Consider the following 21,856-nt stretch of genomic DNA (forward strand, 5'->3'; position numbering starts at 1 on the left):
AGATCGATGAGGCCATCTCATGCAGACACTGCACATTTGAGTACTTTTTAAGAAAAATGCAGAACAAATTCAGGTATACCAAAGAACTTTTATGCACAATATATAGAATTACTGCTAGACGTCTGCAATTGCTCCAAGAGAAGATAAAATGTGGCATTCCCTTTGAAGACAGAAGAGGTACGCATAAGAATCATCCACACAAACTTCAGAACAATGTGAAATATTTAATAAGAAAACACATTGAGAATCTACCAAGACAAGAAAGCCACTACTGGAGACATAAGAATGAAAAGTTCTGCCTGAGTTCCAATTGGAATGTTACTAAGCTTTAACAACTCTTTAAAGAAGAGAATCCTACAGTACAATGCAATGAAAGAGCATACAGAGATATTTTCAGGGGAGAATATAATTTACGCTTTGGAGTACCACGTTGGGACTCATGTGGGTATTGTGATACTGTTCCTTCAGACTGTTAACAGTGAAAATGAAACCAAAAGAAGGAAGGTAGAAGAAGAGAGCAAACTGCACCATTTATGGGTGGAAGCAGCTTATTCAATGCTGCAGAAGGATACTGAAAAGGCTACAACAAACTAAACCTACGTTGTCATATGCACAGACCTCCAGCAGGTCCTACCCTTAACCATTCTGCAGTATTCTATCAACGTCAGTCAACTGTCAACTTACAATCAAGCAATGCATAACGTTGGAGACAATAAGGTGTGGATGTGTGTATGGCCTGAAAATGTAGCCATACATGGATCAGCAGAATTAACCTCTTGCCTCCTGAAGTACATAACCTCTGAATTTTCAGTACTAAAGTTGAGTTAAGAAAGAACTTCAATGGTGTGGTCAGGTCGATGTACAGGGCAGAATAATAACTGGAAAACTATTGTTTTGTATCAGTATCTGCTGAACTTGAAGTACTTCACGTCTGTGGAGCAAACATTTCTAATCACGGGCCACAGCATTTTGCCTTGTGATCGAGATTTTGCATTAATTGAGAGAAACAGGAAAAACCACCTTGTGTACGAACCGTTTGAATGGGTCCAGGTAATAACAACTGCAAGACCAAGCAACTCGTTTTTTGGTTTGCTACATGCACCAGGATTATTTCATTGATCTGAGCGCTGTTGAATGGATGAAGATATCCTCAGACTCTCCAACAGTACTGTAACAGTAAATACAGTACTTTGACGAGCATGAGTTAGACGCAGAGCATGTACCATTTCTCATTGAAGTGCTTACAGAGGAAGAGGGTTTTTTTAAAAAATGATTCTTAAGTTCTTTTTTTTTAAAAATTCTGAATTTATTAACAAAGTTCAAAATTATATCACCTTCATACAGCAAATATGTAGGAAATGGTTCTTTCCTCATCCAGGCTAGTGATGTACTCGAAATTCGGCTGCTCTCCTCATACTGCCATCAGTCTCCTCTCGGCACCATGGAACCACAGTATCTCCCACAATGGAAATTCTAGAAGTTCTGGAATATCCATACGATGTACAGAAGATCGGGATAACATAGTAATGTGAGCATTGAGATTTGGTTGCACGGAGAATGACTTATGACTGTACACATCAGCACCTGGGACACGGAAAGAGTTTCTTGAATAACAGATTTGAATGTTGAACAAAAAAATCACTCGTAGTGTAATGTAATCAAATGTCAATAAAATTGACTAAAGAAAATGTGATACTTGAAACAGTTTGAAATTATCACATACAAAATATTTGTTTAAGGTTATGTGCAATTTTAACTCAATCACTTGAAAAAGAAAATTTCATTTGTAAACCAATTTGGTCATTAATTGAAATTAAATGAAATGGGTTTCACTCTTCCACAATCTGTGGTTTTGAATACGTAATTAACTTCTTAGCACAGTTCAATGTCTACCACGAGTGCATGATTCAATTACGTGTTTCACCTCTTAACACAGATCAATGTCTACCATGAAGGCACAGCCTACATAAATATCCATAGTCAGTCATTAACACACAGCTCATTGTCTATAACGAATGCACAGTTCGAATAAGTGTTTCACAGTCTATCATTAACTCACAGTTCTGCTAGGGGGCTTTACGTCGCACCGACACAGATAGGTCTTATGGCGACGATGGGATAGGAAAGGCCTAGGAGTTGGAAGGAAGCGGCCGTGGCCTTAATTAAGGTACAGCCCCAGCATTTGCCTGGTGTGAAAATGGGAAACCACGGAAAACCATTTTCAGGGTTGCCGATAGTGGGATTCGAACCTACTATCTCCCGGATGCAAGCTCACAGCCGCGCGCCTCTACGCGCACGGCCAACTCGCCCGGTAACTCATAGTTCAAAGTCTGCACAGATTAAATGCATAGTACATGGATTGAAACTAATCACAGTCCAATGTCTACTCTGAATGCACGAGATATTGGAAAATCCCACGATTTCTATAAGTCCGATGACACAGTCATAGATTGAAATTAATTCATTAATTCATCCCTTGTCACAGTCTGATGGGTTCTAAATCTGATACACAGAATTTGCAAAATATTTCAATTAGTTGGCAAGGCGAATATCACTGTTCGGATTGTTTTATCAATCATGGGTTATGAACACTTGTAAGAAATGTAAGTTTGAAACATCTGTCTACAACCAATCTTAACTGAGGCTAGATTCTATCACTCGTGAATCACGGGAAATTTACAAGTCCGCACACAGTGTTATAAAGTTTAAGTCAGAGACTTGGCAAAATAAGACTATCACTTGCAACTCGCTGAAATATTTATAAGTTTGAATGTGGAGTCTAAGTCTTGAACTCGGCAAAATGAGACTATTACTCGCGTAGCGTTGTGGTCCCAACGAGCCGACCGGCGGGTTCGACTGTGGAATAGAGGATCTTGTTCTCGCCCGCTGCTCACCGCACGAACTCCACATACACTCTGACACACACTGTTCTGCTTAGGGAAGCAGCTCTCAATTTATACACGAACCAAGCCAAAATCTGTCTTTACATTTCGCTCAACAACTTTGTTGTCTCTTGCCAGATTTTTACTAAACCTTGTAGGAATGGAGATAAAATATGGGACTACATGATGATGATGTTGATTTTACCCAACTATTGCTGTGAGGAATGTTATTAACCGAAGAACCTTTCGAACATTCCATGCTGACGTAGGCTCTCTTTGTGTCATGGGGAGGCAGGCTGTGACGTCAACCCACTCTATGTCACACACACAGATTGCTCGCTGTCCCTGGCTGTCTTTTTCTGCTGAGCCGGCGCGTAGCGCAAAGTTTATGTTTTAATTGCGGGGACTTAGTTCTGTACCGCCATTCCCGGTACAGTACTTCAATGTCGCAAGAGCCATAACTACCTACAACCTTGGTAATACGCAAATTTAGTGTTACCTTCTAAAGGTAAAGCCAACATCTCAGTTCTGCCTGTTATAATAAGCTTAGATAGACTACCCAGACTGTATAAAGACCCATTGCCTGTATCTGCAGAAAAGAAAGGTAATCCGCTAGACATGTGTCGATATAGTCCTGAAAAATATCAAGGTTTTTTATGAGAACCTAAAGACAAAGTGAAGTGACAATGTAATGTTTATTCATCATTGCAAAACATTCTTGCAACAATATTGCTGGTGTTCAGTGAATTCTGTTAAACATTGGGAAGCTCTAACAATGGGTAATGCAAATTAGAAGTCTGGTTTCACTTTCATTATTTTTATACAGAATAAAAACAATAAATCATATTAAAATCTATAAATATTTTCAGTAGTATAAACGTAACCCGCAGAAAATTGCTACTTCCATTGCAGTTACAACCTTTTTGCTCAGATGTCCAACGGTCATCTCTTATATCTTGATTTTAAAGTCGCACATTGTCAAAATTATTATGCATTAATGACTAGTAAACTCATTTAAACTAATTGTCAATGGCAGAATAAGCATTCTCAAACAATTTGCTTGTTTATTTGTTTTTCTTCTCTCCTGAAAAATTTACATTTTGAAGGTCACAACATTTTTGCTGGGAGGTATTCACTTGTAATTAGTACCACCACGCAGGGAACACCATGGGTCGCTTTTACTTGCGTGTAGTACCACTATGTTAGGTACAAAATAGGTTTGTGATTAGTAGCAACAGAGTGCGCTTCTGGCTTTTACAGTACCTGTGATTAGTACCACTATATGAGCGACACCATGGTTCTAGCTTGCCTTTGATTAGAACCCACTTATGTGATGAATACCATAGGTTTGTCATCATCATCATCATCATCATCATCATCATCATTTCCCTTTATCCAGCTGTAGCCGGGTAGGGGCAAATATGGTTCCTCTCCACTTTCTTCGGTCTTTCCACACTCCTCTTCCAACACTGTGTCCCAGTCCAGGTTTCTTTCTATAATGCTGCGTTGGATGGTAGGTATCCTTCCATCTCAATCGTGGTCGTCCACGGCCTCTCCTTCCTTGAATTTGCATTTCCATCACCTTTTTTGGCATTCTTTCGTCGCTCATTCGCTTTATGTGCCCAAACCATCTTAGTCGGCTCTTCTCTATTCTATCATTCATTTTTTCCACTCCAATTTCTTCCCGGATTTTCTCATTCCTTATTTTGTCTCTTCTACTCTTCTGTATCATACTCCTCAAGAATTTCATTTCGGCTGCCTGTATTCGACTCTCATCCTTCTTTGTCATTGTCCAAGTTTCTGCTCCGTAAGTTGTTATGGGTACGTAATACATCTTGTACATAGTATCATTTGCTTCCATTGGCACATCTTTGTCCCATAACATATTTCTTACACTATGATAGAAACAACTTCCAGCTTGAATCCTTTTACTAATCTCAGCATCCAGTCGAGCATTCTCCATTAATTCACTCCCCAGGTATTTAAACGTTTCCACTACTTCCAGGGACTTGTCTGCAAGTCTAATCTGACCTTTCCCTTCTTTCTCCCCTCTAGTCATAACAAGAGTTTTACTCTTTTCTACACTTATTTTCAATCCACATTCTTCAATCTTCCCATTCACCACATTCAACTGTTCTTGAACCTTCCTGTCGTCTTCTCCCCAAATCACAATATCATCTGCAAATAACATCATGTTCATTTCTCTTCCTCCATATGCTGCTTTTGCCATTCTCATGATGTCATCCATTACTATTGTAAACAGGATTGGTGATAGAACACTTCCCTGTCTCAGCCCACTAGTTATTTTGAACCAACTTGTCCTGCCAACTTGTGTTTGCACGCAACTACAACATTCCTTATACAATGCCATGATCATTTTTATTAATCCCTGTCCAATTCCTTTTTGCACCAGACTGTCCCAAACTTTCGTCCTAGGGACACTGTCATATGCCTTTTCAATATCAATGAATGTCATCACCATATCATTCCCGTACTCCCAATGCTTTTCCATTAGTTGTCTCATAATGAAAATGGGCTCTATTGTTGACCTTCCACTTCTGAAACCAAACTGATTTTCCTGTATCTGCTTCTCAACCCTCAACCTTATTCTACTTTCCAGTATCCTTTCCATTATCTTAGCAACATGGGATATTAGAGTAATTCCCCTGTAGTTCTTCAAAACTTTATCACCTTTCTTGAAAATTGGGATGATTATTCCTTTTTGCCAATCCTCAGGGACCTCCTTATTCTCCCAGACATTCCTGAGAATCCGATATGTCCACTGCAGGCCTACAGCTCCAGCTGCCTTTATCATCTCCACTGAAATTTCATCTATAGGTTTGTGTCGCCTGTAAATAATGCCACAATATGCGAAATACCATAGGTCTGTATTACATGTGCGAATTTCATTACCTGTGAGTAGTACCATAATATGTGGAATACCGCGAGTCTACGCTACTTTTAACCCATTCCAGTCTGGGCCTTGATATCCCTAACAAACGTTCTGGACTGGGCATTTTTAATGATATTTAAAACATTATATCTCTGTACCTATAGGAGATATTTGCATGATTCTTTTTTCTTTGTGCTTGTTTGAGCATCCAGTTTCGAAAAATGCTGTTTTGTGTTATGTCAACTATCACTTGAGTTATCAAAATTGTTTATAAATTATACCATGTTTTGCGAATGGAAAAAAGGTCTGATGGATAAATAAGCAAGTACAGTCTTCTGAAATACTGTTATATTTACCCTATTTTGCTAATATAAAATGTGCGTTGCAATTACAAAACAACAGTGATGAGTACGATATAAGAATAATAATTTTTCAATAATAATAGTAATAAGTACAATAATGAAAATGGGAGCTCTCATGAAATTTTAATTGATAATTTTTTTCAAAAGTTACTCAAATGTAAAAATATTGTTCCATTTACCACAAAAGACTTCTGAAAGAGAGAAAATACGGTCTTCTAAACAGAAAACTTTACTAATATGTAGACAATCTTACGTATTCACGCAAATTTGAAATACGTGGGAACATGCGCTAGGCCGTAAAATGAACTCCAATCATAATGAAATGTAAGAAGTTGTTTCGAATTCATATGTCAATAATATGTTCATTTGTGCATAAACTTATATCATAAAATATCGAAAATATAACTTTCGTCAAGCACATATTTGCCCTGAGAAGTCATCTTAGAGCTCACTGAGTGACAACATCTGCTGATGCATGTTGGTCGAAAATATCGTAAATTCTCTGACTTAGACATATAATACTGCCATCTGCTTAAATAATCTCGTAAGTAATACATGAAGAAACACGATGTAATCACCAGAATGCGTGCATAGCTCGTTCTCGATTTTTAGTGAATTGTCAAACCTTACTACGGGCTATGCCCGCAGCGCGGCCTGAATGTGATTTCGGCCGCTGCGAGCTATGCTCGCAGTTAGACCGGAAAGAGTTAATTAGTAAACATGACAAATACCATGGTTCTACTTTCTTAGTGATATGTACCGTTATGAGGGGCCGATGACTTGGATTTTGGATTGCTTTAGACTACAAGCATCATCGATTCAGTATTGTGCTATGGATGCAGTCCCTTGGTCAGTAATACTATTGTGTTACGTCAGTTTTTTTTTTTAATGTGAGGCATTGCGGGTCGGATCCACTGATTGTTTTAAATTTGTATCCATCCATTCATTCTTTGTTCTCACATTTTGTATTCTAGTTAGTGGAGGATTTTGGACTTCGAATTTGGCATTACATTTCGTACCATTAGGGGTTGATGACCTCGATGTAAAGCCCCTTTAAACAACAATCATCATCATCGATGAGAAATCTTGACAGCTGATGTAGCAGTTCACTAATAACTAGAGCCCGGATTTCCATGCACTATCAAATTTCAAAATATGCATGCATTCATGCACTATCATATAGTAAAATGTGCATGATAAACTGGAAAATATGTACTATCAAAATTTATTTCCTTTTGAAACATTGTACAACAACTAATTTCTCCAAATTGTCTTGATTTTAGCTCATCCATTTATCTGTCAGCATATTCATAAGCACAGAAAATGATCTTTCTACGCCACAAGTGACAGGTGCATACTTAAATGTAGACATTTGGGACAATGTGAGGTCAAATTGTACATTCTTTGCATTTTCACCACAATACTTCTTTTATAAGCTTGACGAATTCAAAATCAGGATTAGGACGGATCACTTTGTTCAACCTGTCTCTAGCTGCCGCACCTACCTTTCTGTGCGATGTTCGCAGACATATTGGAATGTCCTCAATAAATGGTAATAATTGCCTGACGGACAACTAGATTGAAGAATGGATTGAAAATAATTGTAGAAGAGTATAAAACTCTCGTTATGACTTGATGGGAGAAAGAAGGGAAAGGTCAGAGTAGACTTGCAGACAAGCCCCTGGAAGTAGTGCAGACATTGAAATACCTGGGGGAGTGAATTAATGGAGAATGCTCGACTGCATGCTGAAATTAGTAAGAGGATTCAAGCTGGAGGCTTTTTCTATCAAAGTGTAAGAAGCAACACCGGGCGAGTTGGCCGTGTGGTCAGGGGCGCGCATCTGTGACCTTGCATCTGGGAGATAGTGGGTTCGAGCCCCACTGTCGGCAGCCCTGAAGATGGTTTTCCATGGTTTCCCATGGGCAAATGCTGAAGCTGTACCTTAATTAAGGCCACGGCTGTTTCCTTCCCACTCCTAGCTCTTTCCTATCCCATCATCGCCATAAGACCTATCTGTGCCAGTGCGTCGTAAAACCAATAGCCCCCCCCCCCAAAAAAAAGTGTAAGAAACATGTTATGGGACAAAGATGTGCCAATGGAAGCAAAGGAAACTATGTGCAAGATGTATTACGTGCCCATAACAACTTAAAGAGCAGAAACTTGGACAATGACAAAGAAGAATGAGAGTCGAATACAGGCAGCCGAAATGAAGTTTGTGAGGAGTATGATACAGAAGAGTAGATGAGACAAAATAACGAATGGGAAAATCCGGGAAGAATTTGGTGTGGAAAATTGTTTCAATGTATGTATGTCCCAGCTCACAATGGTCTCATTCGGCATACCAAAGCGTCGTAAGTAGGTGACCAGTAGTTTAGAAATGGTGCCCCTTGCACCCAGCATGAACCCTATGACCTTGATGTCCTCAAGGTTGTACTTATTGAGGTAATATGGAATGGTTGGTGAATATGTCTTTGTTTTCTTCATAAACTTCAACGGGCTGTTGTGTATGTGCTTCGAACCTGACTGTCTGCTTGAGAATGAAACTTTTTTTGCTCCAGAGTTGAAGGTGATCATGTCAGTTCGCCTAGTTACACCATCAACTGCGAGGCCAGTGACCTCTTTATGTACTAGATACCCTTTTCCGCGAACTATAGTTTCTCAAATAATTTAAATCAGAAAAATATGCCAGAACTGAGAGACTAGCATGAACATGTGCCCGTGTACAGCTAGACTGGTTTTCTCGATGAATACAGGTCAGTTCTTGCATATTTTTCTGATTTAAATTATTTGATAAATTATAGTTTGGACATTTTCTATGGCCATGACCTGACTAGCGAACTACTTTGATGTCTCCGTGTCAAGTGTTCTGCGGTAGCATCAACCACTCAATGCTTGGGGAGTATTTTATCGATGGACTTGACACGAATTGGCAAATGGTGTAGACAAGTCATTGTTATGTCTGCAAAAACAACTGTGTGATGATGTGTGAGAAATACTGACCCACAGCACAAATACAAGAATCCTCTGAAACAATTTCCGCACTCGATGACTGAATCTTACCGGCCACACTTGTAAGCTGAAATATTTCGCATGGCTGTTTTTGCAGGCACAACACAAAGACCTCTTTTTGGATGAATCATGATTTCACAACCACAGCGCTCTGTAACACCTGATACAAACCAGCCTTCTCAGGGTCAAATACAAATCTATTCTTAAGAGACGAATGTGCTCGTACCATATATACAGTAATAGATTTTCTCGTTTGGTGGTCATTGTTGTTAGGGCATCAAGTCTATGTGGTCTGACACCAAGGTTAGCCAGTTCGGATCGTGTTAGTGGAAAAAACATATAGGAGTGGTGGTGGTATTAAACATCTATTCACTAGGTTGCGTGTAAAAAGCCTGCATTCAGTTCCAAACCTCTCCACAATGTTCATATGGAGTGAAGGCGTATGATGCTGTTGATAGTGATTCATGCTTTGGATAGTGCTGTTAAGCCTTCAGCAGACCTCTTGGTATTATTCGAGAGGAGTAGGCTATGTACTGACACTGGGTTCACCCTGTCCATAGCGCTTCACCACCACCACCACCACCACCACCACCACCACCCACTCGTTCAGATGTGCAGGTCGCCCATGGGTATCAAATAAAGACCCACACCAGGTGAGCCAGTCACGTCCTTGGACACTCATGGCACTAAATGCCATACGATAAGTAATAGATGTAACAAAAATATGTGCGTTGTATTTGATCCTGTCTTTCAACGGCATTGCTTTTGCAGCCTTAAGTAGTGTGAGGCCTTGCACTCTTTGAGTTGGCAGTATCTGTTCATAGGCTTGATGTACTTTTTCTGTCCCTAACCTAACCTAAACCCATGGCACTACAGTCCTTGAAGGGCCTTGGCCTACCAAGCGACCGCTGCTCAGCCCGAAGGCCTGCAGATTACGAGGTGCTATATGGTCAGCATGACGAATCCTCTCTGCTGTTATTCTTGGCTTTCTAGACCGCCTTCCTGTCCCTATGTATGTGTTATTTGAAGCTGTGATGATTTCATGGTTTCATTAGACTTCATTAAATTACTATTGACACTTAAGATTCCAACTGTACTGTTGAGCCTCAGCCCAAACATATTGTTGTACTAGTCCTGTATGGACTGGGCGAGTTGGCCGTGCGGTTAGGAGTGCGCAGCTGTGAGCTTGCATCCGGGAGATAGTGGGTTCAAATCCCACTGTCAGCAGCCCTGAAGATGGTTTTCCGTGGTTTCCCATTTTCACACCAGGCAAATGCTGGGGCTATACCTTAATTAAGGCCATGGCCGCTTCCTTCCCATTCCTAGGCCTTCCCTGTCCCATCGTCGCCATAAGACCTATCTGGGTTGGTGCGACGTTAAGCAAAAAAAAAGTCCTGTATGGGAACATGGATTGAAAGTTTTAGATTGTCTATAAACTACAGGTTGCGTAGAAGTACATTTTAAGGGGCTAGTGGACCACACTGTATTTTTCACAACTTTAATTCTGTATACAATTTATCAGTAAAGCTGATATTAATGTAGACATTTGTAATTTCCTGTTTTGGTTCCCTTAATATTGCCGTGCCTGTATGTGCTAATAAAAAATATATATAGCTTAGGGCACAACTAAGCTATCCCTGACCTTAAATACAGTGTTCCAAGAAGTTCTGTTAACTGTTTTCTTGTGATGTCGTAACAGGCAGACCTACTTTTGTATAAATAGTCTGCAGTAGAAAAATTAATGCTGTTTAAATTGCTTTGTTTAACACTAAATCACTAAATCCCACTATTTCGATGTCTGTTTGTAGGGACCAATGTGGAGACAAATCCGTGGCCTGGGCTTGGCATATGGGTATACTATGATCCCACGACCTCATGAGGGACTTTTATACCTGTTCCTTTATCGAGCCACAAACTGTGTAGGGGCTTACAAAGAAGCTAAGAGTATAGTGGTAAGTTAAGAGAAGCATTTTAGTCTGCATAAATACGTCTTCTGATTTTGCATCGTATACGTTTTGAGTGTGTCTTATTATTTTTAGGAAAGTCACCTTGCAAATGGAGCAAAATGGGATGAGACTTTATTTGAGTCAGCAAAGAGTTCCCTAATCTTTGAGATAATCGAGCATGAAAAGAGTATCGGTGACATGGTTACGCAGTCATTGCTGTCCTATTTCAAAGGCGTGGATCACGGTTACAATAGGTAAGGTGTATATAGCAGCATCTGGTCCCTAATGAGGGCCATCTTCTAGTAATGTTATAATAGAGGGACTGCAACATCAAGGATTCATTTGAGAGCATGACCTGTAACCCTTTTCATCTTTTCTTATTTAGGTCAGTAAGATCTTTCTTTTATACATAGGTTGTGTTTTAGGAGTGGAGGATGTCGTTCCATGCTTAGAGTTGTAAGAAACAAAATCGTTCCATACTCGATAATTTCCTTGTACAGTGGAATCTCGGTTCTCCGTTTTTGGAGGGACCACGGAAAAAAAAGTACAACACAGGAAAACAGAAAATCCGGGAACGAAGGAACCATCAACAATTTGGCTAAACATCACAAAAATGAAATATGTGTACTTATAATCTTACAAATACTCCTAAACCAAACCAAACTACTGCCCCAATGGGCCTTCCGCCTACCAAGCGACCGCTCCTCAGTCCGAAAGCCTGCATATTACGAGGTGACAAATCCTTCACAACTAAGTATTTATTTATTTTCCACCTAGTCGATACAATGATTGCTTAAGGCAAGAATGACAGGAGTTACTGTTCCAAAGAAAAGCAGGCTTAGTAAGAATTGACAACTAGGAATTAGTAATATTTTCATCTGCATTAATAATAAGAGCCACATTGTGATATCTGGATTTCTTCATTTCGACAATTGTATAATTGTTAATTTATAAATTGACCTTTTTTCATGAATTATTAAGAAAAGAATTTTCATTAGGACATATTCTCTATGGAATATTGTACAAGTGTTTCCTTGACGACTGCTTTCAACTGTAGAAATAATTTATGTATTTTCTCTTGAGTTTTTTGTTTATTTTAATGTTGTCAATCTTATGTTAATTTTAAGGACACTTCCTCTAAAGCATTACTTTGTCAATTTATGTATTTTTCATCTGAACAGTGTTACGTGGCTGAAGATGTTGATAATATACAAAACATGTACCACTTTTAACCATTAAATTGCCTTAAGCAATCACTGTATTGACTAGGTGGAAAATAAATAAATACTTAGTTGTGAATCTATTGAAGTGCGATACGGACCACGAAGCTGATTTTATGTAGTGACAAATCCTCTCGGGCATTATTCCTGGCTCTCTAGACCGGGGTCGCCATCTCACCATTAAGTAGCTCCTCAGTTAGAGGTAATCGTAGAATGAGTGAACCTGGAACCAGCCCTCATATCCAGGTCAATATGCCTGACCTGGCCGGAAATCGAACCCGGGCCCTCCGGGTGAGAGGCAGGCAAGTTAGACCACGGGGCCAGCTTCACACATTAATTACCGGTACGCGACATAAAAATCTCGAAACTTTACTTTCAGTCTTACCGGGAGAACTTCGTCAGTTTCCTCTGAAGACTTTTCAGTTCAGGAACTTTGATCAGCCAAACTCTTCGAAAAATCTAACATCTGTAATGCCAAGCCAAAGAACAATCGACCACAAGTAGTTTTTAATTCTCTAATCTAATAAAATAAAGCACATTAGATATAAAAGCGCCTAACATGATTAAACTTTTTATTATAATTTTGGGTCCACCTTATTCAATATATAAAAATTGTTGCGTAGATGTAATTACAACATATATTTTTCAATCAGTACTAGTTTCGATGCCTCATTGCATCATCGTCAGCTGATAGAAGTTTGTAGAAAAATTGATAATCATGTAAGTTTATTAGCGTCAAATTCATCACAATTTAAAACCATATTAACAACATGAAACTGTGTTAAAATATACTGTCTCTAAGTTCATATATTCAACAAGTCAGACTTGCAAGTCTTATGCCATAAATTGATAAAAACATTTGCGAACTGGTTTGCTCACTTACAATATAAAGTGGATTAAAAAGAACAACGAATTATAAAATAGAATAGTCTTGAAACACTATGTGCTTAATTTATCGCACTTCCTAAAACTTCACGTATTATCGTAGTAGAAATATTTCAATAAAAACTACAGTGTCCCTTTAATGGAGCAATCCTAATGAGGTGGAAACTAGCACTAAGTCCTCTGAGATGTTGTCAAGAACAACGTTCCCAGTTCAATGCGGACCTGTAATAACAAGAATGTTATAAACTATCACTTCACCGATGAGGCAAGATATGAAATTGTGTCTTATAAACGTAATTGTTTTTACATGACTCACCTCAAAAGGTCGCTGTCCATGCGAAGCGCAATGAAGCACAGCAAGCAGTTTTGTGATAAAAATCAAGTGTCCAAGGTGGGTTTGGATTGAAGAGGGGAAATAGGGGCGAGTGGGAGGAGCAACTGAGGAACGGCAATTTGTTGGAGCTCTGGAGGGCGTGGTTGTAAGAAGCAACTAGCAGAGCTATTACGCATAATACAAAACACCGAACTATTAACCGGGACCCGTACGTTTTTTAAAAACGCAATAAGGAAATTAATAGAATATTTTATTTTTCAGAAATCTCATTTAAATTAAGGTTTGGATTAAAATACTGTTCCAGGTGTTTATAGCAACACTCCGTAACATCCAGCAAACTTCCTTTTCCTAAGTTCTCCAAGAGCTCATTGTCATGTTCTATAGATGTGAATTTATGCTTTAGATTGTGCATATGCTGGCCTACCGCAGAAAATCCTGTTATATTTCATGGCGTTAGTATGTTCTGTGCATCTAATTTTAAAGTTTCGTCCTGTTTGACCTAGATATGTGCACCCTCAGTCGTTACATTTAAATCTATACGCACCCGATTTGGAATATGGGTTCGATCTATTGACTGAGGCTAAATTATGCAATACATCAGTATTATAATTATCAGTATGAAACGAAACCCTGACATTATGTTTCTTGAAAGTTCTAGTAAACTTATATACAGTATATCCTTGTTATAAGTAAATATTGCGAACGCCTTTTGATTAGGTTTGTCTTTGAGCATAGTGGTTTGTAAACGGTACCTAAACTTGTTGATGATACGTTCAATAAAGCATTCACTAAAATCATTAGCCTTTGTCATGGGGATCCTAAAAGCCCGTTCTACTAAACTACTGTATGTAGAGTTTTTTGATTCTGTGGCTGCTCTGAGTCTTGTCTAATAGTAACTGCTGGGGCCTATTCCACAAAAGTATGGTCTTGTACATTACAAGTAAATTCTCTAGTAACTAGTACAAATACCAGAGTTTCTGTTCCACAAAATAATTTTCTACAGTTGTACTTACAAATTACCAGTGAATTTTTGTAGGTATGTTCCACAAAAGTACTAGTACTTGTAATTTACTAGTGAATTGGGAACTATTCTCTATCAGTAAAAGGACAATAATATATGAATGTACTAGTGCTATTTAAATATACTTATTTCAGATACATTTTGATAAATATGTGGTCTAGCAGAAGTGATAGTGATGGTAATGAAAATGAAAACTACCGTCTGTATAGGGAAAGAATAAACTTCCAGTTTAACACTATTTGAATACAAAGAGAGTTTTAGGTTAAGCACAATACAAGTGGAAGAACTTTTGATGGATATTTATCATAGGTTGAAACATCCTACGAACAGAAATAAATCTCTTTCTGCTAAACAACAGTTAGGCCTACTAACAACACTGCTTTGGCTAGGAAATTGTGGTCAGTACCATGGTATTGCACATATGCATGGGATGGCAAAATCTTCAGTCTGTAGGTCAATACATTCTGTGGTAGCTGCAATAAATGATATAAAATTTCCTCAAATTGTTCCTTGACCTGAAAATACTGAACAAACATGTTCCAAGAAGGACATTCCTGGAATCATTAATTCCAAGTAATTCCAATCATTAATCCAACTTTTCCCCTCAAAAGCTCCATGAGCTTTTCCAAATCAAATATTTCCATCCAACCCTTTATTTTTTCTTGTTTTTTCAGACTCTCGCTGAATGCACCGAAATGAATATCTTTCCTTCTTTCTATTTCCTTCAAAATGAATAACTTCCTTTCCTTGACACCATTTTAACAATTCATGCAGAGTGTGCAATTTTGTAACAATTAAGTTTGGCGGCCGAATGTCGTTATTAGCGGCATCTGATTCCAAATGACAGACCAAGGTGGGTATGTCAGACTATCGTGGAACATATGCGAGGATCGCGGAAGAACAGAATTGGTGATAATAACGGAGTAATTTCCTATCATCAAAGAAATAAACTGAAAAATAACATTGTAGCATTGACAAATTCACAGAAGTATTAGAGTTCTTTGAATCTTTGCTACCTAACTTAAAATACGATATTAAGATTAATGAGGCAAGCATAACCTAATTCAACGAATGGAATGTGAAGATAAACAGCTGATTCATGCTATGACGTAGTATGTTTATTGATATGTTGTCACTTGTAAAACTTGTAACAATTCACTAGTAATATACAAGAGACTATCAATCTTTTGTGGAACAGAAATATACAACTCCATACATTACAAGAACCCACACTAGTAACTTGTAATGTACAAGACCATACTTTTGTGGAATAGGCCCCTGTTTGTGTAGGTTTTCTAAAAATACTGTAAGCAAAGGAAGAATCTGATCTGTTGATTTTTAAGTCTAGAAAATTAATTGATTTATTACTTTCAGATTCCAAAGTAAATTTTATCTGTGGGTCATTGTTATTAACTACATCTAGAGTAGCAGTTGCGTCCGTAACACGTTCGTCTAAAATTACGAACATGTCGTCCACATATCTAGACCAAAACAGAATGTTGTCAAATTTCATGTCATTCTCCATCATGTAGGTTTCCAAAGAATCCAAATAGATCTCCGCCAAGATTCCCGAGACCGGAGACCCCATTGCCAACCCATCCTGCTTATAAATGACCTTGTCGACTTGTTGGCGTAATCCCTTTTTTTATTATTTTATCTTCAATTGTAATTTGATCGCCAGTATACCGTTCACAGTTAATGGAAATCTTGTACCACGTAAGTTAGGCCTACATCGACGTTTAAAGGTTATGTTGAACTCTAGAATATTTTTCGAATGTAAGTATCGATCCTCAAGTTCTCGAATGCATTATATTCAGTTCTGCCCATCACTAATCACAATCAATTTGAAAAGAGAAAAAATATTATTAAAACTTCTGAAATGACGGTTATTCACGACCTCGAGCTCAGCTGGAAAACTCACTCGCTGTTCAAGTCGGTGATTGCAAAATGATACAAAGTTTCTAAATGTGACATGCGCAAATAAAATGACCGCAGTTTTTACAACATTTTAACACAAAAACGTGTAATTCCCTGTCTTATATTAGGACGAAAACAGTAATAGGCAATCCCAAAACCTCCCATGGCTTTATGTATGTAAGGTGCAACATCTGTTCTGGTCATGATAACATAATCGTATAAATACTAAATTTGTGTTACTAAAGGAGGAGCCATTTTGATTCCTACCTGAAAGCCCAGTGACATAAAGTGCCCTGAGAGAAGTGCCAAAAACCTGTTCGGTGATACACTCGAAAATAGTAAAAAATATATATATATATCTATAAAAAGTAACCCTGGACATGATGTAGAAGTTTTACAAGTACGAACATTTGATGAAACTCGTTCCGTCTTCAAGTAGAGCTGTCAGAATGCGCTCTGTGTTCTTCCTATTGTTGTGGACACCCTGCTTTTTTTATTTCTGAGGATTCTCTAAACAATACTACCCGAATGCGATGTTATGATGGTCCCTTATACAAGTTCTCCGCCGATCGCTTTTCCACTTCGGTACAGTACTTCCTCAAATTACCGCATTGACGGGACCTTAACACCAAGATCCGTAAGTATGCCGTAGCCGTCCTTTTGTGAGATACAATTTCTTAAAAAATGCGATTTTGAGGATTTAGCGTTGATGGGACTGAAATTTCTGGACGGTTGATCCGGGAAATCGTTTCTTCGAGGAAAGATAATGCGGGATTTTTACATCGTGATTTAATTAGGATGCTCTCGAGACCACATAATTTGAACTAATAATACGGGAAAACATAGTTTCCTCCTCCGTGAAGTAGTTAGTGGGACGTAATGAAAATAACAACATGTAGTTTCCGGGCATGTATAATCAAGGTTCTACTGTATACTCAAGTTAATACTTGCCAAACTATCCTTTGCATATTCCCTGCACTCAGAAACAGTGTGTTCGTAGATAGTCTTATTTCCTGCGATGGTGCACTACATTCACTTATGCCAACAATACTCTTTCAGATTTGTCAAGTTGACTATACATCTGTCTTATATGCTAACATGGCATCATTACCAACTTTAACACATAAACACATTGTTGACCCAGGTGTTGATCTCACTACTACAGTACTTCCTCAAATTACCGCATTGACGGGATGTTAACACCAAGATCCGTAAGTATGCCGTAGCCGTCCTTTTGTGAGGTACAATTTCTTAAAAAACGCGAGTTTGAGGATTTAGCGTTGATGGAACTGAAATTTCTGGATGGTTGATCCGGGAAATCGTTTCTTCGAGGAACGGATAATGCAGGAATTTTACAACGTGGTTTAATTAGGATGCTCTCGAGACCGCATAATTTGAACTAATAATACGGGAAAACATAGTTTCCTCCGAAAACCGTGAAGTAGTTAGTGGGACGTCCTTTGCTGTCTATTTTCTGAACAACCTAATCCTAAAGCGCATCCCTACAAATTAGCCTACAGAGCTGTGTTGCCTCTTACGGACAGACTGTCTCTCCGCTTGTAAAACCAAAATAGAATGCGAGTGCTCGGAGAAATGTTTCGTGTTTGGTACTTTCACCCAAAAGTGAAACATTTATTCAAGCACTCACAGTATTTGTTCTTAGTTTTCCAAAAGGTGATAAAGGGTGTCCATATGCTGCAATGCAGCTGTGCTCTGAAGTGTACACCGGTTCTGTAATATAACGTCGTGCTTGCACTCACGCGATTGGCGCCTGCGAAGCGTCGAGAGGTTTGAGCTCCGCTTTAAGTTTATTAACCTTGTACTGGTAGTGATAAAATGTGTAGTCTTACTGTTGTCACTGAAATGAAAGTATGAGAGTATCTGTTCAAATCTACACTGACCAAAAAAAATTGGCAGGACATGGTTTTTGAACATATGCCATACTGCATAGAACAATAAGTGACACCTGGTGGCTATGCTTGCGAGATATACCTGTATTCTCTAGAGATAAATTACACTAGACAACATAATTTGATTCTCATTTATTTTTACAAAACAAACTCAAATGTGTGAACTGTGTCAAAAAAACAAGTGGGAATTGCCACTTTTCCAGTCATTGGTTTTTTTTTCAAGTTCAAGTGCCTTATTATCATGTATGCTCTCTGTAAGTATTTATCATAGCCTGACACCTATGTGGCATACTGTATTTACGCGAATAATCCCCGTGTATTTTTTTTAAAATGTTGAGGCACGAAATTAGGGTGCGGGTTTTATTTGCGTCAAGTTTGCCAACACGCTCCTGGCTCACCTAGTTTTTGATGCTGAGTGTACAGTTACGCTTTGTACAACCGTAGATGGAAGAAAACTGTCCCCATATGTCATATTTAAGCGGAAAACAATTCAGACTTTTAATTCTATTGTTCATTAATTCCTGGAATGTTCTTTGAACCTGTTTCTGTCTTAAATTACCTATACATACCCTTCCATTTTTCACTAAAATTTGTATGACCACCAATTATGCTTGCCATCATGTTATCCTTAGCTGACTTCTTTGCCAGATTCAATTTCGTAGCAAGTTCCTTCAATTTCTCCTTACTTCCATAACCATTTCTAACTCTAAGTTTCATATTCCCCACCAGGCTTTCAGTCTTCGCTCGTCTTGGGCTAAATCAAGTGTCTCATTCGGCTGGGTTGAAGGGACTTGTTCATTATAGTAGATGTTGCGCTTTGGATAGTAAAATGTCAGCACAGAACTGGATGTATAGGATATCAGTAGCAAAAGGTGTTGTAGTCTTTCTCTGTTTATTAAAGGAGTTCCCCATCCCACTGGCCTCGCATCACTTCACTTCACGTTGTGTTGCCGTTCATACTTACAGGAGTGTAGAGGGTAGTGAGGTCCTCTCTGTGTCCCATAAAATGACACCATTGCACTAGACCTGGAGTAGCTGTCATCATCTCCATCTTCTGAAGGTTATTCTTTGTTAATGCAACCATGTTATAACCACCATCTGGATGAACTATATCAATTTATAAGTCACGGGCAGCCAATATAGTCTTGTGTTCAGATTGTTAAATATTGTATGGTGCACTTCAACACTTAACAGAAACATTACACAAATCTATATGCACTTTGTAACTTCATTTTTTTAATAATTGTTTACTGTCTCGCACTAAAATAAATTATTCTGCACTTCCATCATGAGCCCTATGGGAGCGACTCTCACACAATATGTTTGACAATGTGCCTTGCAGCACATACAAATGTAGTGATGCAAGTGTGGAATGGACTAGTATACTGTATTTACTCATGTATTAGACCCTCTCGCGTACTAGACTCCCTCCTGGCTTTTTGGGACAAAGAAAATGAACAAAATAAATATCGCATACAAGACCCCCAACGTAATTCGTCAGAGAAGAACAATGATTCCGCTTCGAAGTGGGTACAAGCCTTACTGCAACTCAGATGACATCACAAAAATTTGTGAATAGTTTCATCCATATGACACGCGCGATGAAAGCACGCTTCAAAGTCATTCGGTGCATCTGTGTTTCGTAGTTAAGAAATGTTGCCTCCGTAGCATAGGCCTACTGCAGCTCTGATGACATCATACAAATAGGTGAATAGTTTTGCGTTCGACTTAAGCAATTAAAAGCATGCATCAGGCATGCTATATTTCTGTTTTTGTAGTTAAGAATGTCTGCCAGCATAATGGTTAGCACAGTTAGCTGCCGTTCTCGGGGGCCTGATTTCGATTCCCGGTACCTTATTGCCAGAGATTTTAAGAATGGCAAGAAAGTTGATATGCGGTATAAATGGTAAGTTACATGCTGCTACCCTCTATTGGGGGCTACACCACCTCGGGATGAGGAAATGAGTTTACTTTAGTTAAGAAATATTCACGGTTGTTGCTATTAATAAAGCAGGGGAGATCATTAACAAAGTGATTGTTTAATATCTCGTAACTCCGGCCAATGTAGCCTACATAATCATTGGAGAGAAGTAGGTTTAAAACGCAATAAAAACAATACAATCATAATGATTGTGTTACTCGTCAACGTACCTAAATAATAATAATGATAATAATAATTGTTACGGGGCTACACGTGGACCAGCGGAAGTGAAAGATGGTGCTGGGGTGAATGGGTCTAACTACAGTGTTACAAATTGATTTAAAACTTTAACAAAGGTTATATTTATTTAGAATTTCAAAAATCAACAAATAACAATGTAACAGGTACAAGTAGCAATTCATAAACAAGTCTTGGAAAGACAAAATTGGTGGTATAAACAGATCTTGGGCTTCAAGCCCTCACTTTACAGTTCCTGAGCTCCTAGCTCAAATTTACAAAAGACACAAACTTACACAAGGGCAGAAATCCCTCAATACATGGAGCGCTTGCTCCCAACATACAATATCCAGCCTTCAAAAGGCATTCAGTAATCTTACTTTGAAAAAGAGCTAACAGGCTCTCAGTTTTCAAGCCTACTCAAGGCAACACCAAAAATATCTTACATCTTTTGGCCTTCCACGGCCAAGCTTACAAATTGAAACAGGGGTATCTCGTACCCAACCTATAGGGCCTTCGTGTAAAAAGAAATAGCAGTTAGATAAATGGCCCGAACACAAAATGAAAGGAAAGATATGAATTCTTAAAACCTAAGGGGCACTAGGTCGATGAAACGGGGACTATTCCCAAACTATGGAGGTGACGTGTATAGGAATAAATTAAGACTTTACGGAAAGGAAGAAAACCTGTTACAAAACGTAGTCACCTCAAACCCATATGAAGGGGAGCTCGAGAGGGTACATCACTCTCTATCCCCGATTCACTGTTAAAGACTTTATGAAGTAATTACATAAGCCGGCAGAAGTTAAATTTTCAGAAAATTAGGTGACATAGTTAAAGTTTCGGACCTCTCCCTCGGGTTAAACTGCAGAGCTAGCAAGAAATAAAGATGTTAATTGGCCATTACCTTGTCGGTGTACTGCTGCCTGATGAAAAAGGCGCCTCCTACCTCCTGCCTCCTGCTTGACACACACACTAAGTTAGATGACGATCAATTGGCCAAGAGACGCGAAAATCCACAGTTTATAAACCCTCGAGGAAAGTTCGAGACCTTTCATGAATAAACCAGCCGCACCCTTTCACTTTATGGGTGAACTTAAAAGTTACACTGAAAATCGAGGAAGAAGCCTGTGATAGGCGGAAAATTAATTACAGAAATTTGTGATTGGCTAAATTAAAAATTGGCGGAAAGAAAAGATAAATATTGCCAACCCAAAAATGAATGAACGTAATTTTAAAAAACTTATGGATACAAAACTTCTTCAAATCAAAGGTTCTTTCACTTCGCACCAGGGTGCATGATCATAGTTTTTCAGCA

The 21,856-nt window shown here is 38.6% G+C and overlaps 1 protein-coding gene across 1 annotated transcript in view; it reads left to right on the forward strand.

Annotated features, from left to right (window-relative positions):
- The window catches only part of LOC136872570 (uncharacterized protein C05D11.1), a 318,276-nt gene that overhangs the window by 241,346 nt on the left and 55,074 nt on the right, over positions 1–21,856 (forward strand). The window contains exons 15-16 of the mRNA XM_067146371.2: positions 10,956–11,099; positions 11,187–11,347. Coding sequence (XP_067002472.2) covers positions 10,956–11,099; positions 11,187–11,347 — 305 coding nt within the window. The remainder of the gene's footprint in view (positions 1–10,955; positions 11,100–11,186; positions 11,348–21,856) is intronic.

The sequence above is a fragment of the Anabrus simplex genome, chromosome 4, assembly GCF_040414725.1.
Source record: "Anabrus simplex isolate iqAnaSimp1 chromosome 4, ASM4041472v1, whole genome shotgun sequence".
In the NCBI taxonomy this organism is placed as follows: Eukaryota; Metazoa; Arthropoda; class Insecta; order Orthoptera; family Tettigoniidae; genus Anabrus; species Anabrus simplex.